Here is a 14,952-nt window from a genome sequence, read left to right as displayed (position 1 = left end):
GAATTCTTACCTTCTGGGGGCCCAGGCCTGGGCACAAGGCTAGATCCTCCCGTGATGCGGTGATGAGCTGTTCCAGGGACTGCAAGGTAGACTCGAGGTCAGGGCTGTGTGCTCTAAACCCTTACCTGTCCCAGCTGCAGGGGCCCAGGGTGGGCCCTGTGGGCCATGGGGAGGTCAGGAAGGGGTACCCAGGGGGCCTCTTACTCCAAATGTAGTGAGGAGGGTCTGGCTGTCAGTCTTGTTCACAGATTTCACGGTGGTCAGACACTCAGTGGCCTGGAAGGGAAAGGATGTTTTCTAGGGAGCTGGGCATAGGGGCAGCTTGTGAATCCAGTGCTTAGAAAGCAGGTGCTAGAGGGCTCCTGCAAGTTTGAGGCCAGCCTGATCTCCAGCCAGGCTCTGGCCTGCCAGGCCTGGGGAGTTACTGTCCTCAAAACAACAAAAATGGGGCAGAAGAGATGGTTCAGCAATTACAGACACACCCAGCCCCTCCAGAGGACCTAAGTTCACTTCCCAGCGCTCAGGACACCCAGAAGGAAATGTAAAGTCCCTCTTTAGAGCTGAAAAGCATCAACCATTACATTTACAAATTAACCTCCAGAAGTTGCTGTTTGGTAGGGGATGCTGCAGTCCCAGGAGGGTCAGGGTGGCACTTTGGGCTACTAGGCTGAGGGGATGAAGGAGGGCTTCCTGTAGGAGGAGGCGTTAGAGCTGGCGGGGGAAACATGGGTTGCAGCAGAGAATAGGATCATAGATGCTGGGGGCAGGCTAGGGGGTCAGAGCTAAGGGAGGCAGGGTCTGGTTTGTACTTAAAAGACACTTCAAGCTGGTAGGAGGGGATGAGGGAGGACTGGCCACCCATGCCTCATCATCAATGGACTTGCTTTGGAAAGGACCAAGCTCGGTTGGGGATTTAGCTCAGCGGTAGAGCGCTTGCCTGGCAGGCGCAAGGCCCTGGGTTCGATCCCCAGCTCCGGAAAAAAAAAAAAAAAAAAAAAAAAAAAGGACCAAGCTCAACCCAGAAGCCATTACAGGATCAGGAAGTACAGAAGGACAAGATGCTGCATTCTCACCCGTGATAGGAAGTTCTGTTCCAGCTTTTCCATAAGGAGGTCAGCAGGCTTCTGCTCATACGCCTTGTAGGTTTCCAGGTACCGCCCTGCTTCCTCTGCACTGGGTAACAGGAATCATGTCAGCCGGGGTGAGAGGGCTATCTATCACTTGGGACTCTTCATACAAAGGCTAGCCCAATCTCAGCCCCATTCCTGTCCTCAGCAGGGAGCCCAGTGCAGTGGGTTCTCACACATGCATTATTTTGGTCATGCTTGGGATGGAACCCAGGATATTGTACATGCTAGACATTCTACCACTGAGCCACGCCCCCAGCCCCTCACTGGGGGATTCTAGGCAGGGGCTCTACCACTGAGCCACGCCCTCAGCCCCTCACTGGGGGATTCTAGGCAGGGGCTCTACCACTGAGCCACGCCCTCAGCCCCTCACTGGGGGATTCTAGGCAGGGCTCTACCACTGAGCCACGCCCCCAGCCCCTCACTGGGGGATTCTAGGCTGGGGCTCTACCACTGAGCCACGCCCCCAGCCCCTCACTGGGGGATTCTAGGCAGGGGCTCTACCACTGAGCCACGCCCCCATCTCCCTTCTTGAGTTTCTTCTACTACCACAAAGTCTCACTATTTATCTGTAGTTGATGTCTATTTGCAGGTGAGGGCTGGCACAAGATAAGGCAAGGCCTGTGATTGGACAGTGAAAAAGTAAGGTGGGGACAGAGATTTGTACAGCGGGAGAGAGGAAAAGAAAGGAGAAGAACCAAGATGGAGGAGAAGGATGACACAGATGTATGTGACCTAAAATGGCAACAGGTAGTTATGAATATTTCTAAAGGGATGGATTTTTTTTTTTTAGGACAATTTGTCTTATCTAGGTGAGCAGTTTAGATCATTGTCAATTGGTTGTGAATTTATTATGTGGACGTTTTGTGGATTGAGAATTTAAGATATAAATCTGATTGCTAAATTACAAGCTTATTGAGTTCTGATTTTCACGGGTTACTGGAGTTGTGACTATAATCACAGGGGGAGGACGGTGGGAATGTGAGCAGAGTCCACAAGAGAGTTGCAGAGGGCGGCTGCTGCAGGGCTCAGAGAGTAGCCAGTGGCAACGTGGGATGAAGACTGGGAGCCTGGCCATTGAGACACTTGGTTGACTGAGATGCTGACTCCATGTGGTCCACCGGAGCCGGCGCTAGCCTGGGTTGGTAGATTCTGTTTTTTTTTTTAAATATTTATTTATTTATTTTATGTGTAAGTACACTATAACTGTCTTCAGACACACCAGAAGAGGGCATCAGATCTCATTACAGATGGCTGTGAGCCACCATGTGGTTGCTGGGATTTGAACTCAAGACCTCGGGAAGAACAGTCAGTGCTCTCAACCGCTGAGCCATCTCTCCAGCCCTTTTTTTTTTTTTTTTAAAGATTTTATTTATTCATTTTATATATGACGAGTACACTGTCACTGTCTTCAGACACACCAGAAGAGGGCATCAGATCTCGTTACAGATGGTTATGAGCCACCATGTGGTTGCTGGGATTTGAACTCATGACCTCTGGAAGAGCAGTCAGTACTCTTAACTGCTGAGCCATCTCTCCAGCCCGGTAGATTCTTTTTTTAATATTTACCAGTACACGTATCCCTGCCTAGCCTTGAACTGATGATCCTCCTGCAGCCTCTGAGTGCTAGGATTACAGATGTACACTGTCACATACAGACTTAGATTTCTTTCTGAGACAGGGTTTCATGTATCCCAACCTGGCTTTAAACTGCTTACTTAGCCTGGCAGTGGTGGTGCACGCGTTTAATCCCAGCACTTGGGAGGCAGAGGCAGAGGCAGAGGCAGGCAGATCTCTTGAGTTGGAGGCCAGCCTGGTCTACAGAGTGAGTTCCAGGACAGCCAGAGCTACACGGAAAAACCATGTCTCAAAATAAATAAAAATAAATGAACTAATTGGTTCCTTAGCTAAAGGTTTCACAGACCTTCTGGTCCTCCTGTCTCCATTTCTCAAGTGCTGGGATTACAAGTGTGAGCCGTGAAGATTTCCGTGTGTCACGAAGCACTGTCAATGAAGCCAGCCCTTGCCCTCACAAACATTCTTACTGAAGTGTGTCTTTCTAAGTTGAAAGCTATTAATTTACCAGGGTTTAATTTTACTTATGGTAAGGAAGGGATGGCTCCTTTTCTTTCCCAAATTGACTATTTGTGGTTTAGTTGGTGAACCAATTAAATCACATCTAGCAGTGGAGAAATGGACACAGATGTGGCCACTCAACCCCAGCGTTCAGGAGGCTGAGGCAGGCAGACGGCTGTATGTCAGGATAGCCCTGGCTATGGAGACTCTGTGGGAAACAGAACAAACCAGAAACACTAGACACAGAATTATTTCAGCTGTTGGGTCTAACCTGGACATATCTGACCTCTGATCTAATTAGCCCAGGCTGGCCCTGGACCTGCCCTGGCCTTAACTTCCCAGTGCTGCGATTGTGTCCCCATGCCTGGCTTAGGAAACCACTACCACTACACAGGCTGCCTTGGCTGGTGCAGGGGGATGGCTGTGAGGATGGAGTGATGTGTCTCACCTCCAGGCCAGGACCAGGGTGCAGTCAGCCAAGATGCAAATCTTAGCCAGCTCCTTAAGAGCCTGCTGGGGATCTTTCTGGAAGAGAAGAACATCAGAAGTAGAGACCTGGGTGAAAACAGGGATTTATAGCGTGGAAACCCAACATCTGAGCTGGGGAGAGACAGAACCGTCGGTAAAGCCACAAGGGCCAGAGTGCAGTCCCCAGCACGGGCAGGAAGCTGGCTGTGGTACCCCAAGTACCAGTGGACGTGCAAGGCCTCTCGGGCATCTTTCCTCTCAGTTGGTAAAGGCGCCTGGCTTCAAGTTTGAACACTTGATCTGATTCCCCAAGATCCAACACCCTCCTCTGACTTCTTTGTGTATAAGTTCACTCAAATGCATGCATGCACACACACACACTCTCTCTCTCTCTCTCTCTGTCTCTCTGTCTCTCTCTCTGTCTCTCTGTCTCTCTGTCTCTCTCTCTCTCTCTCTCTCTCTCTCTCTCTCTCATTTAAATCCTTTAAAGAGCACCAAATAAAGAAACTTAGGTGTAGCCTGGCAGCAGGGGAGGGCACTGTGGAAGGCAGGCCCTCACTTCCCACACAAGGGAGGACAGTTCCCTGCTGGAGTACAGGGAGCTAAGAGAAGTCCTGAGCAAGAAGAGCTGCCATTATGAAAGGAGGGTGAAGACCGGAGGTCAGACAGATGAGCACACTCATGACTACACTGTCACTGTCTTCAGACACACCAGAAGAGGGCATCAGATTCCATTACAGATGGTTGTGAGCCACCATGTGGTTGCTGGGAATTGAACTCAGGACCTCTGGAAGGGCAGTCAGTGCTCTTAACCACTGAACCATCTCTCCAGCCCCTGGCTCAAACTTTAATGTTAACACCCAAGAGGCTAGGACAGGAGGTGGTCATAAGGTCAAGGCCAGCATGGGCTATACACTCTAGACTTCCCTCGGCTGTGTTGTGAGACTTTGTCTTAAATACATAAAGTAACAAACAAAGATGGTGTGGCCAGGACAGTAAGCAAGAAGAAACTGTGGATCTGACATGTCAGACTGGTGAAAAATAGAGAACAAAGTCTAACATATTTAGGAAATGGGCATGAGGCAAGCTTTTACTTTATAATACTGTGAACTAAACCTACTGCGTGATAGGCAGGGCTCTACCACTGGGCCACGTCCCCAGCCCCTTCCTGGGGGATTCTAGGCACGGGCTCTGCTGAGCGAGGAATCCTATGTGTTTTGAGTCAAAGTCTCGCTCTGCAGCCCTGGCTGTCTGAGGAACTTAAAATTCTCTTGCCTGAGCCTCTGAAGTGTTGGGATCAGCTTGCAGGAACACATCACCCTATCTGGCCCTAGACAACTTTTCCTTCCCACCTTCCAGCCCACATAGGTTTTCCAAGAGACCTGGGGCAATTTTAACTTCAGTGAAAATCCATTCTGCACTGAGATCCTAATCCAGTTGGTCTTCAAAGGGCTTTGTCAGCCCAGGCATAGAAAGAATGAGGCCGGCTCGGCAGACCTGCTTACCACATCCACCTGGACCAGCAGCACACGCAGGGCGAAGTTCTTCCCCAGGCTCTGCAGCCGTTCATGGATGTAGTCTGGATGCAGGTTGTGGTAGCGGAGGCTAGTGGAGACAGGGAAGGGACAAGTTGAGGGTCTCAATGTCCCTGAGACTGCAGACATCCTTATATACCTCACTGGCATCCAGAGGTTGGGACCCATTAGTGCAGCAAAGGGGACAACCTTGCCAGAGGCCCAGGGAAGTCAACGACTGGGATGGATTTCTAGGAAGGGTCATGGCAGGCAAGGGCAGCCAGCTGTAGAATTCAGGGGGGACTGGACACTTGGCTTCTTCCCTCAAATCAGAGTCCAGCTTTCCTCCCTCAGACCCAGAAATACAGACCGAAGCTTCCCTCAGATACAGAAGTCAGACTCTAGCTTCCATTCCTCAGACCCAGGGTCCAGCCCCAGCTACCCTTGTTCTAGGTAATTGTAGGCCCCAACCACTTCTTCAACACAGAGTCATGCACAGGCCCAGAGCCCACAACACTGAACCCCACTTTTCCAACTCAGCAGCTCAAAATGCCAAAAGAGTGGGACAGGACCGCCCCCCCCCACCCCACTTCAAAGCACCTGGAGCTCACCTGAGGAAAAGGGCGCAGGTGCTCTGGCCCAGCACATAATCAGGAGTCACCTCACCGAATTCCCAGGGCACACTGCGAACAAACTTCAACACGGGGTTGCCCCTCTGCCAAGGGAGAAAGGTAGAAGCCACTTATAGGGGTTACCCTTGAACTAAGGTAAAGGCTGGGCCCTCCCCCACTTCTTCCTGCCCCAAGCCCCACCAACTTCTTGGGTCTTTTCCAGATTCTCTTCCCACACTCCTCAGCTTGGAATGAGTGTTAGCCCTCCCTGTCCCCAGGCCTTTACCATAGTCCCCCCACACTCCCCTTTAGTTTCTGTCCTAGTATCAATCCATCCTCTCTTTGCTGGTCACCAGCCCTCACTGTAACCTAGCAACATGCACACTTGCCCCTCCCAGGGAGGATCCCACATTAGTACCCTAGGCCAGTCCTGCAGTTTTCCTTCCCCTACTTATCTGATAGAATTTGGACCTTGCCCACACCCTCCTCCACCACCATAGCGCCTCACAGGCTGAGGCCACCATCACACTCCCTCGAGGCCACCTTACAAGTAATGATCAGCTGTATCATCTGAGCTCTGCCACAGCCCTGGGCCCCGGAAGGTAGAGGGCACCTCTCCAGTTCCCCTCCTCCGCTCCCGAGAACATCAACAGCCCAAGACTGAAAGTATTCAGGCAACCCAAGCTCTAATCCACCTTGGAAGCACTTAGAGAGCACATACTGTCCCTATGCTGGGGACACAGCAGTGACCAGGCCAGGCCCAGGTTCTCCAGGCCCAGATATGTCTCTCCTGAAGCCTTGTGGACCATCTGCTACGTGCACCCTGACCTGGATTCTTGAGACTTTTGGAATTTCCTGACTCCTAGATAGCATCTAACATGGACTTCCTAAGGCCCGAGGGACCCCAGAGGGATGGGAACACCTTGTGTTCTCCTGGGTGACTCATAGTGGCCTCTATTTGGTCCAGAACAGACTCAGAGGACCCATGCTCAGAATTCAGGGTTGGAATTGTCTGCCCACCCCCACCTCCACAGAAGGGAGGGCCCAAGGATCACCAATAGTTAGGGTCGGCATCAATCCAAGCCTCTGTTAGGGTCAGCATCAATCCAAGCCTGTGTCATAATCTACAATAACCCAAAAGGACTGAGTTCAAAGCTGGAGTGTGGAAGAGAGTGTGGAAGGCTATGCCCCTACCCAGGCCATGACACCCTAGGCATTACATGAATGGAAGTTAATGCATGGAGAAAGGAATGAATGAATGCACAAAGTAATTCATTCAAGCTACCACAGACACCAAAATCCTTCACTATAAAGCTGGGTGGGAGGCTGGGCGTAGCGGTGCACACCTTTAACCCTAGCACTCGGGAGGCAGAGACAGGAAGGTCTGAGTTTGAGGCCAGCCTGGACTACATAACTTGGGCAGCGTGCCAGTGACTAGAGGTTCTCCCTAGAGGTTCTGAAGAGATGAACAGACCTGAGGACAGGAGCCAAGTTGCCTAAACAAAGTGACAGTCCTAGCAGGAGGGTTAGGGCACCCTGAACCCACAAGCCCATCGGCAAATGCATGAATGGTGGGGTATCTATAGGAAGGAATAAATGAATATGTGACTGAATGAATGGATGAAGGAATGTATATATGAATGTATGTATAAATGTATATATGAATGAATGAATTCAGGAATTAATGAATGAAGTAAAGTAACAAATGTATGAGGAAGGGATGAATAAACAGAGCATGTGAACCCCAACCCTCCTTCCACCGCTCCCAACACTAATCCCTGGAACAGGGTTTCCCACCAGAACCCCCAGCACCCCATCTTCTGCTCTCACCTGCCGCGGGCTCACGATGATGCTACTGGATTTTGTTCCTGCTTTCAGAGTCTGGCTGGGGCTGTCTCCGGTCGCAGGTTCAGAGCCTGTGGGCACTGTGGCCCCAGCCCCTCCTGGAGGCTGGGCGATGGCGTACTCTGCGTATGTCAGAGGGGCGGAATGGGTTGAGGCTGCTGTGGGGGTGGGGTTCCGTGATGATTTGAATAAGGGCTTGGCCTGTGAAGAGAATGGAGAATTGGGGGTGGGGAAGGGACACTGGAATCCTCCCCCTCCTCTGACTCTTACCACCCTCCTTCCAGATGCTTTCCCAGGCTAAGGGCCTGGGCTATGGCTCAGTTGGTTAAGTGTGTACCTGAGCGTGCACAGAAGCCCTCAGTGAGCTTGGCACAGTAGTGTGCACCTATCATCCCAGCACTTGGGAGGCAGAAGCCTCAATGCTCTAGGCTGCTCTTATAGCCTTACCTCTAGACGCGCTCCTCATGTGTCGTAGCGCCCCAGCCTCACTCTGCTAGGGTCCCCACCTCAGGCTTGCTCACCTCAGAGCCTCTGGACTGTCTTCCCCTGCATTCAGTTGTCCCCATGGCCCATTCCATGTATGATAGATAGATAAATAGATAGAAGATGGATGGATAGATGACAGATAGATGATGGATGGATAGATGGATGATAGATAGCTTGCTACCAATTCTTTTTTTTAAATTTTTTAAAGATTTATTTATTTATTATATGTAAGTATACTGTTGCTGTCTTCAGGCACACCAGAAGAGGAAATCAGATCTCATTACAGATGGTTGTGAGCCACATGTGGTTGCTGGGATTTGACCTCAGGACCTCTGGAAGAGCAGTCAGTGCTCTTAACCACTGAGCCACCTCTCCAGCCCTTGCTTCCAATTCTTAAATGTCAGATCCAGGACCAGGGAGATGGCTCAGTGGATAGTGGTGCTTGACAACCTAGGCTTGAAGCGAAGCCTGAAAGTTACCTGGTGGGAAGAGAGAACTGTCCTCCACACAAATGCCCTGACAAGTAACACACACACACACACACACACACACACACACACACACACACACGTGCGCGCTATATAAATAAATGTAAAAACAAAATAACAGAAAAAGGTCAGATACAAATTCATATCTTGAAAGTTCAGAATATTGGTCACACAAAACACACAGCAGAGTTTAGTGTGGTGAAACGTGCCTGCAGTGCCCTATCACTTGAGAGGTGGAGGCAGGAGGATTGTTACAAGTTTTAGATCATAGCAAGGCTCTGCCAAGAAAGAAAAAGGAAGAAAGGAAGAAAGAAAAGGAGAAAGAGAGAGAGCGCAGACAGGCAGGCAGGCAACACACACAGGTCAGTGGGTAAAAGTACTTGCCAGCTTTGTGACCTCAGTTCAATCCTGGGGATCTACACAGTTTGAGGATAGAACCAAGTCCCACAGGTTATCTTCTGACCTTCACAAGAACTTCATGGCACTCAACCATATGTGTACAGACACCATTAAGAAATGTTTTAGAGGCTAGAGAGATGGCTTCTCAGTTAAGAGCACTGGCTGATCATCAAAAGGATCTGGGTTCAATTCCCAGCACAGACATGGAGGTTCAATACTCTTTCCAGTTCTAGGGGATCCAAATCCTTCTGGCCTCTGCAGGTCAACATGTAGTGTACAGACAAACGTAGACAAACGTGTACACAAAATATCCACCCGCGTAAAATTAAAACAAGCAAACAAACAACAGGATGGCCCATTGCTGTAATCCCAGCACTTGGGAAGTGGAGATGGAAGGAACAGGGTTCTCCAACCCTAGCTATACATCAATTTCAAGGCTAGCCTAGGAAACATGTGACCCAAACGAAGACCCAAACTAAACCAACAAAAGCCATCACTGGCCATAGCCTAGCTGCCAGTCTCTCTCTTAACCATCTTGCCATGCCGTTTTAACAACGGGGAAACCGAGGCTTTCAAAAGCACGGCCGGTTATTTTTCCTAAGCAACCCAAGCCTAAACTCACACCGTTGTCCCAGGGATCCTTTACTGTCCCCTTTACTCCCAAGAATCCCCAAGTCCTCGTCCTTACCCCTGAAGAAGGCGCCTCGTCTTCCTCCAGTGGGATAACAAACTTCTTCCTGGTGGGTGGTCCTGAGGGCTGTGGCCGATTTTCCTCGTCCTTCCCAGGGTCCATCTGGGGCCTGAAAGGCGTGACAACATAGGCGTTGGCATTTCCATATTCGAAGGACACTTGGTTCACAGCAATACCCTCCAAAAGGTTGCTCGGTTCGATACCCTTAGGTTCCAGAAGACCAAACCGTGGGCCCACCGGTTTCCTCCTGCTCACTCCAGATTGGTCTAGAGGGCTTATAGACCCGCCTACCTGTCTATTGCTCCCGCACCACACTCGCACAGGGGCAGTTGGCTCCGCCCCCAGAGGTACACCTGGAGGAGTTCGTCCCGCCCAGTCTCGGCCTAGTCTCAGCCTCCGCAATGATTGGCTTCTCTCTCTGCCAATCATCAATCTGAGGCCTCCATCCACCTCCCACCCTGCCCCTCTCTGGGTCTAAGCACCGCCAAAACTCACCTGCTCTTTCCCGATCCCTAGAAGAAAATACCACAGGGGGAATAGAGGCGATACAACGCCAGCACCTCCAGCACGGCCAGCGCGGCAGGCGTGCCTCCTGCTAAACTCACTTCCGGCCGCTCTAGTCCTACGCTCATCTCGCTGCTCCCCAGGGGAGATAGAGCGGAGAACTCTTCGCGCTGCTCTCTATGGTCCTGGAGGACCGTCGTAGTTTGGGGCGGTTGGAAGCGTGTGGAGCCTAGTACCTGGGAGTCTTTAACTTAAAGTGGTTCTGTTCCAAGGCCCTCTTGAGCGCTTCCCAGACTCCAGACGCGGCTCAGTGATGATCAAACGGGAGGGAGGAGGGGGAGGTGAAAGGAAGTGGGACAGACAGAGACAGAGACAGGCAGAGAGACAGAGAGACAGAGAGACAGATTTCAGAGGACGCTCTCCGGTTAGTGTGGGTGACTCAGCCCACTGACATTGACTCACTCGTTCTAAGCCATTCCCCACTTGCATCCCAAGCGGGGACTGCTACTGACAGCGATGATTTCTTTAGGGCTTAGAGAGTCCAAAGGGACAGTCAGACATGTTGCTACCCAAACAGGTACAACCCAGAGCGAGCAGGACCGGAAAGGGAGAGCCCAGAGGACATTGAGACCAAGTTAGGAGGAGCACCTGACCCAGCCCGGGTGTCAGAACTGGCTTCCTGAGGGACACCTGTGCCCGGAGACCTGGGGCTCCACGGATGACTTAGTATTAGTCATTTCCTGGAAGGACAGTTTCACCCGGTTCCAACTTGTAGTTCTGTGATTGCTAAGGAAATAGGGCATCGTTTTGTGAGTTTAATGGTCTTATACATATTTGGTGCTCTTGCTCATTTCCTTTGCCCGTTTCTTTTTTCAAAGATCGGCTCATATCCTTTGCCCATTTTTTTCGAAATGAGCAATTCAGTTCAACAGTTTTTAAAATTAAAAAGGGGGGGGGAGGAAAAGGAGATGAGCATCTTTTTTATTACCGCCCATTTATTGGAGTGATGCTTAAGGATTGATTCGGTTAGTCACTTCCATAGGTTGCAGTTCTTTCCTTCGGGTTCACACTTTCTTTTTATTATTGGATTTTTTTTATTTACATTTCAAATGTTATTCCCTTTCCCGGTTTCCCGGGCAGAAGCCCCCTATCCGATCCTTCTCCCTATTCACCCCCCTTCCCGCCTGTGCCTCCCACCCCCAGGGTTCATACTTTTAAAATTCTCCATTTTTGGACTCATTGACCAATGTGTTTTCCATTTCCTTTTGGTCTTCGTGAATTGAGAAAGGACATGCCCTAAGGTCATAATATGTAATCCCTCTATGGCTTTCTAAAATGTTTTTCTAGTTGTGAGGTGTGTGTGTGTACAAGCACCTGCCTACGCTGGGAATTCTAGGCAGAGACTCTACTACTGAGCCATGGCCCCAGGCCTTTGGAACTATGATACACAACAGAACTATTAATAGTCAGGCAAGATGGCTCACACATTTAATCCCAGCACTCAGGCAGAGACAGGCAGATCTCCGTGAGTTTGAGGCCAGCCTGACCTACAAAGTGAATTCCAGGTCAGCCAGAACTACAAAATGAGACCCTGACTCAAAATCAATTAATTAATTAAATTTAATAGTAAGTAACCCTTGATCCTAGAGAGGAAAAGGACTGAGCTGCCAACGAATCAGAGCACCGTGCATAAGCCTAGCCTCCAGAGGGCGCGCCTGACCCGTGTGTTCTGTGAAGGAGGCGCTGAAACCGAACCTCTGAGTGGCGAGTCCCCACTGTATGCCTCATTTTCGCTACCTGAAATCATTTGCTGAGGTTAAAAGGGTATCTTAAGACAGACAGCAGTGAATGGTAGCAACCACCAGCACGCTTGTAAACCCAGCCCCCCGCCCCCACACACTGAGGCGGGAGGACTGGGTCAAGTTCCAAGCTAGCTTTTAGCTACTTAGTGACTTCCAGACCAGCCTATGCCACAAAGCAAGACCCTGAACAACAACAAAACAAGTAAACAAAAAAAACCCCGCTAGATGTATTGGTGTCAACCCCAACACTGGAGAAGAAGAAGCAGGCGATCTCTGTGAGCTCAAGGGCAGCCTGATCTACACAGTGAGTTCAGTCAGGGATACATAGGAAGACTCTCGCACTACCCCCTTCCCATGAAAAAAGAACCAGGGACTGGGAAATTAGCTCAGCAGCTTAGAACACTGACTGCTCTTCCTGAGGACTCGATTCGCAGCATTCCCAACCTTCTGTGTGACTACAGCTCCAGGGGATTTGATGCCCTTTTCAGACCTCCTCAGGTGCCAGGTATACAAAACACTAATACACATAAATCAAAATAGAATTGCATGCCATTTAAAAAATAAAGTACAAGGACACGTGTCTCTGCATCTCTGAAATGTGAGAGAGCGCGCCTGGGATGCCAAGCTAAGTAGAATCCTAGCTCAGTTTCTTCCACAGGGCAAAGGAATCCCAAGCCTTGAGCCTGCACCTCTCGGCTCTACCGGCAGGGGTCGCCTGCGTCCCGCTATTATAGGATTCTCGGACGGTTTGGGAAGGACCACGCCGGATGCTCAGGACCCAGGCGGGAAGGCGGCGAGCATCCCAACCGCAGCCATCCTGCGTCCCGACTGCCCGCGGCTGTGACTTTGAGTCGTTTGCATTAGTCAAGGGCGGGAAAAGTTCCTCCTAGTTCCTCTCCCTAGTTCTTCAGCATCCCCAAGTTTGCTTTCTGTGTTCAGTTTCTGCACTGAGCCTTGCATATCCAGATCCAGGTCCTCCCACTCGTTGGGGCTTTGAGTTCAAATGATCCCACTTTCCTCGCTCTGCATCCCGGTTAGGCTCTCCTCCTGCGCTTCTTCCTCCTGTATCAACTCGGGTCCCCTCTGCGCTCCAGAATGGATGGAGTATTGGGGGCTTAGACTAAAAAGGAGCTGGACAGTAGGAGACCCTCAAAGGTTCCGCCTGCGGTGGCGAAGGTGGGGGACCGCAGTGACCAGGCCGGCGTCCCCACCCGCCTCTAAACTTAGCCGCGGTGACGGCGATCGCGGCGGGCCGGGGACGCAGGGGGCCCGAGCAGAGAGGGGGGCTGGCTCGCTTCGGCTCTGAGAACCTCTATTTATAGCGCCCGGAGCCCGAAATAGCGTGGAGCAGAGCGGCCTGGATGACGTGGGAGCCTCCCGGGGCTGACTCACCCGGCCCGGAGTGGAGGCCCCCGGATGGGGGGACAGTGGAGCACACCGGACCCGACCCCCGCGCCTTCACCGACTCCTCTTCTACTAGTGCACCTCAATGTGTCCACTGGGACAGTGTGTTCATGGATAGATAGATAACACAGCAAAAGATGTCTGTAGCATGAGGCACTGCAGTTGGATTAGGGAAGAACTTCCACCAAAGAAATTGGCCCAGGTAGGCACACGTGCTTCTCACTAGGAAGAGCACTGAAGTGTTTGAGACATGGAGGTACGGACACTTTGACCACAGACAGCCATCGTTCCATAACGAGTCTTCTGTACTGCCCCACCCCATCCCATGGAATGTTCCCTCTGCCGGGAGTGCTTATCCCTGCCTCCAAAGACTTGAGAACTCGCACACTTACTTCAGAGCGCCGTCCCTCTGACCTACTGGCCTGGGATAAATGAACGGTGCCCAGGGCAACACGAGACAGAGCTAAAGATAGATTTAATTTAGCGGATTAGCATGGACTTAAGTGATGGCAAGAAGAAAACAACGCACCAGCCGTTTGCTTTCTGTTTTGGCCTCAGGTGCGACAGGCAGGTGTGGCCCGGGAGCCTCGTTTTAGCCCTAGGAGGGGCGCACTGCAACCTTGCTTATTAGAGAAGCTCAGCCAGGCTGACAGTGCCTCGCTGTGTCGCCTGCACCTGGGCCACCTGGGCCACCTGGTCCTGAGGTCAAGCGGGAGCGCTGAGGCCTTAGGGAATCCGGGAGAGGCCTGATTACCAAAGTACAACCGGAGGAGCCGTCAGCCCCGCCCCGCTTGAGGACACAATCGCGTGTAGACACTAAGCAGACTTTATTGTGCTTCTTTGCTAAGTTTATGGAGCCTGCAGGGAATCACGGCAGACCAGAGTCATAAACGTGAGAGGGAAGGCGACGGCTCACTGAAGCCCGAGGATGGTGACCGAGGCAGGGACTCAGATGCCAGCCCTCCAGGGACTGAGGCCAGGGGATGAAAGGTTACAGGCCAACCTAGGCTACTCAACAAGATCCTGTCTTAATAAAATCAAATAATGGCCTGAATAATGCTCTGCTGGTAGAGCATTTGACTCATGTTGACAACATCATGGGTTCAATCCCCATCACTGCACAAACTGGCCATGTAGCCTCAGTACAAATAAATAGTACTACACCCTTGGTTAGATCTATAGCATGCCAAAAACGTCAAAAAAAGGACACCTTAATCCTACTGAGTTCTGTCTTTAGTAAACTGTACCAATGTAGGGTAACGCGAATTTTTTTATTATTTTAATGAATTGTTACATATCTCTTGAATTTATCCATTTTCCTTCACATGTATGTACGTATGTATACATTTGAGACAGTCTCTCTATGTAGTCCAAGCTAGGCTGGAACAAACTATGTAACCCAGGTTAGCCTTGAGCTTACAGAGATCTGCCTGCCTCTGCTTCCCAAGTGTTGGGATTTAAAAGTGAACACCACCATATCTGGCCACATTTTTCTTTACTGTTATTATTATTGTAAGTGTGTGTGTGTGTGTGTGTG

General features: G+C 50.8%; 1 protein-coding gene across 5 annotated transcripts in view; it reads right to left on the bottom strand.

The window, feature by feature from the left end:
- Ercc1 (ERCC excision repair 1, endonuclease non-catalytic subunit) overlaps positions 1 to 14,952 on the bottom strand; it is a 36,659-nt gene that overhangs the window by 913 nt on the left and 20,794 nt on the right. The window contains exons 1-9 of one of the 5 annotated variants that reach the window (XM_039103935.2): positions 10,446 to 10,911; positions 9,703 to 9,814; positions 7,627 to 7,842; positions 5,797 to 5,900; positions 5,177 to 5,276; positions 3,652 to 3,728; positions 1,074 to 1,173; positions 205 to 276; positions 11 to 79 (exon numbers count right to left, since the gene is read on the bottom strand). In XM_039103935.2, coding sequence (XP_038959863.1) covers positions 11 to 79; positions 205 to 276; positions 1,074 to 1,173; positions 3,652 to 3,728; positions 5,177 to 5,276; positions 5,797 to 5,900; positions 7,627 to 7,842; positions 9,703 to 9,807 — 843 coding nt within the window. In that variant the 5' untranslated portion in view covers positions 9,808 to 9,814; positions 10,446 to 10,911. Of the gene's footprint in view, positions 1 to 10; positions 80 to 204; positions 277 to 1,073; positions 1,174 to 3,651; positions 3,729 to 5,176; positions 5,277 to 5,796; positions 5,901 to 7,626; positions 7,843 to 9,702; positions 9,815 to 9,908; positions 10,134 to 10,200; positions 10,314 to 10,445; positions 10,912 to 14,952 lie in introns of those variants that run through there. The other 4 variants (NM_001106228.1, XM_006228395.5, XM_006228396.4 and 1 more) reach the window with 4 other exon arrangements.

Source organism: Rattus norvegicus, chromosome 1 (genome assembly GCF_036323735.1).
Source record: "Rattus norvegicus strain BN/NHsdMcwi chromosome 1, GRCr8, whole genome shotgun sequence".
Classification (NCBI taxonomy): domain Eukaryota; kingdom Metazoa; phylum Chordata; class Mammalia; order Rodentia; family Muridae; genus Rattus; species Rattus norvegicus.
Note: the sequence above shows the minus strand (reverse complement) of the source record. Positions and strands in the feature narration are given on the sequence as shown.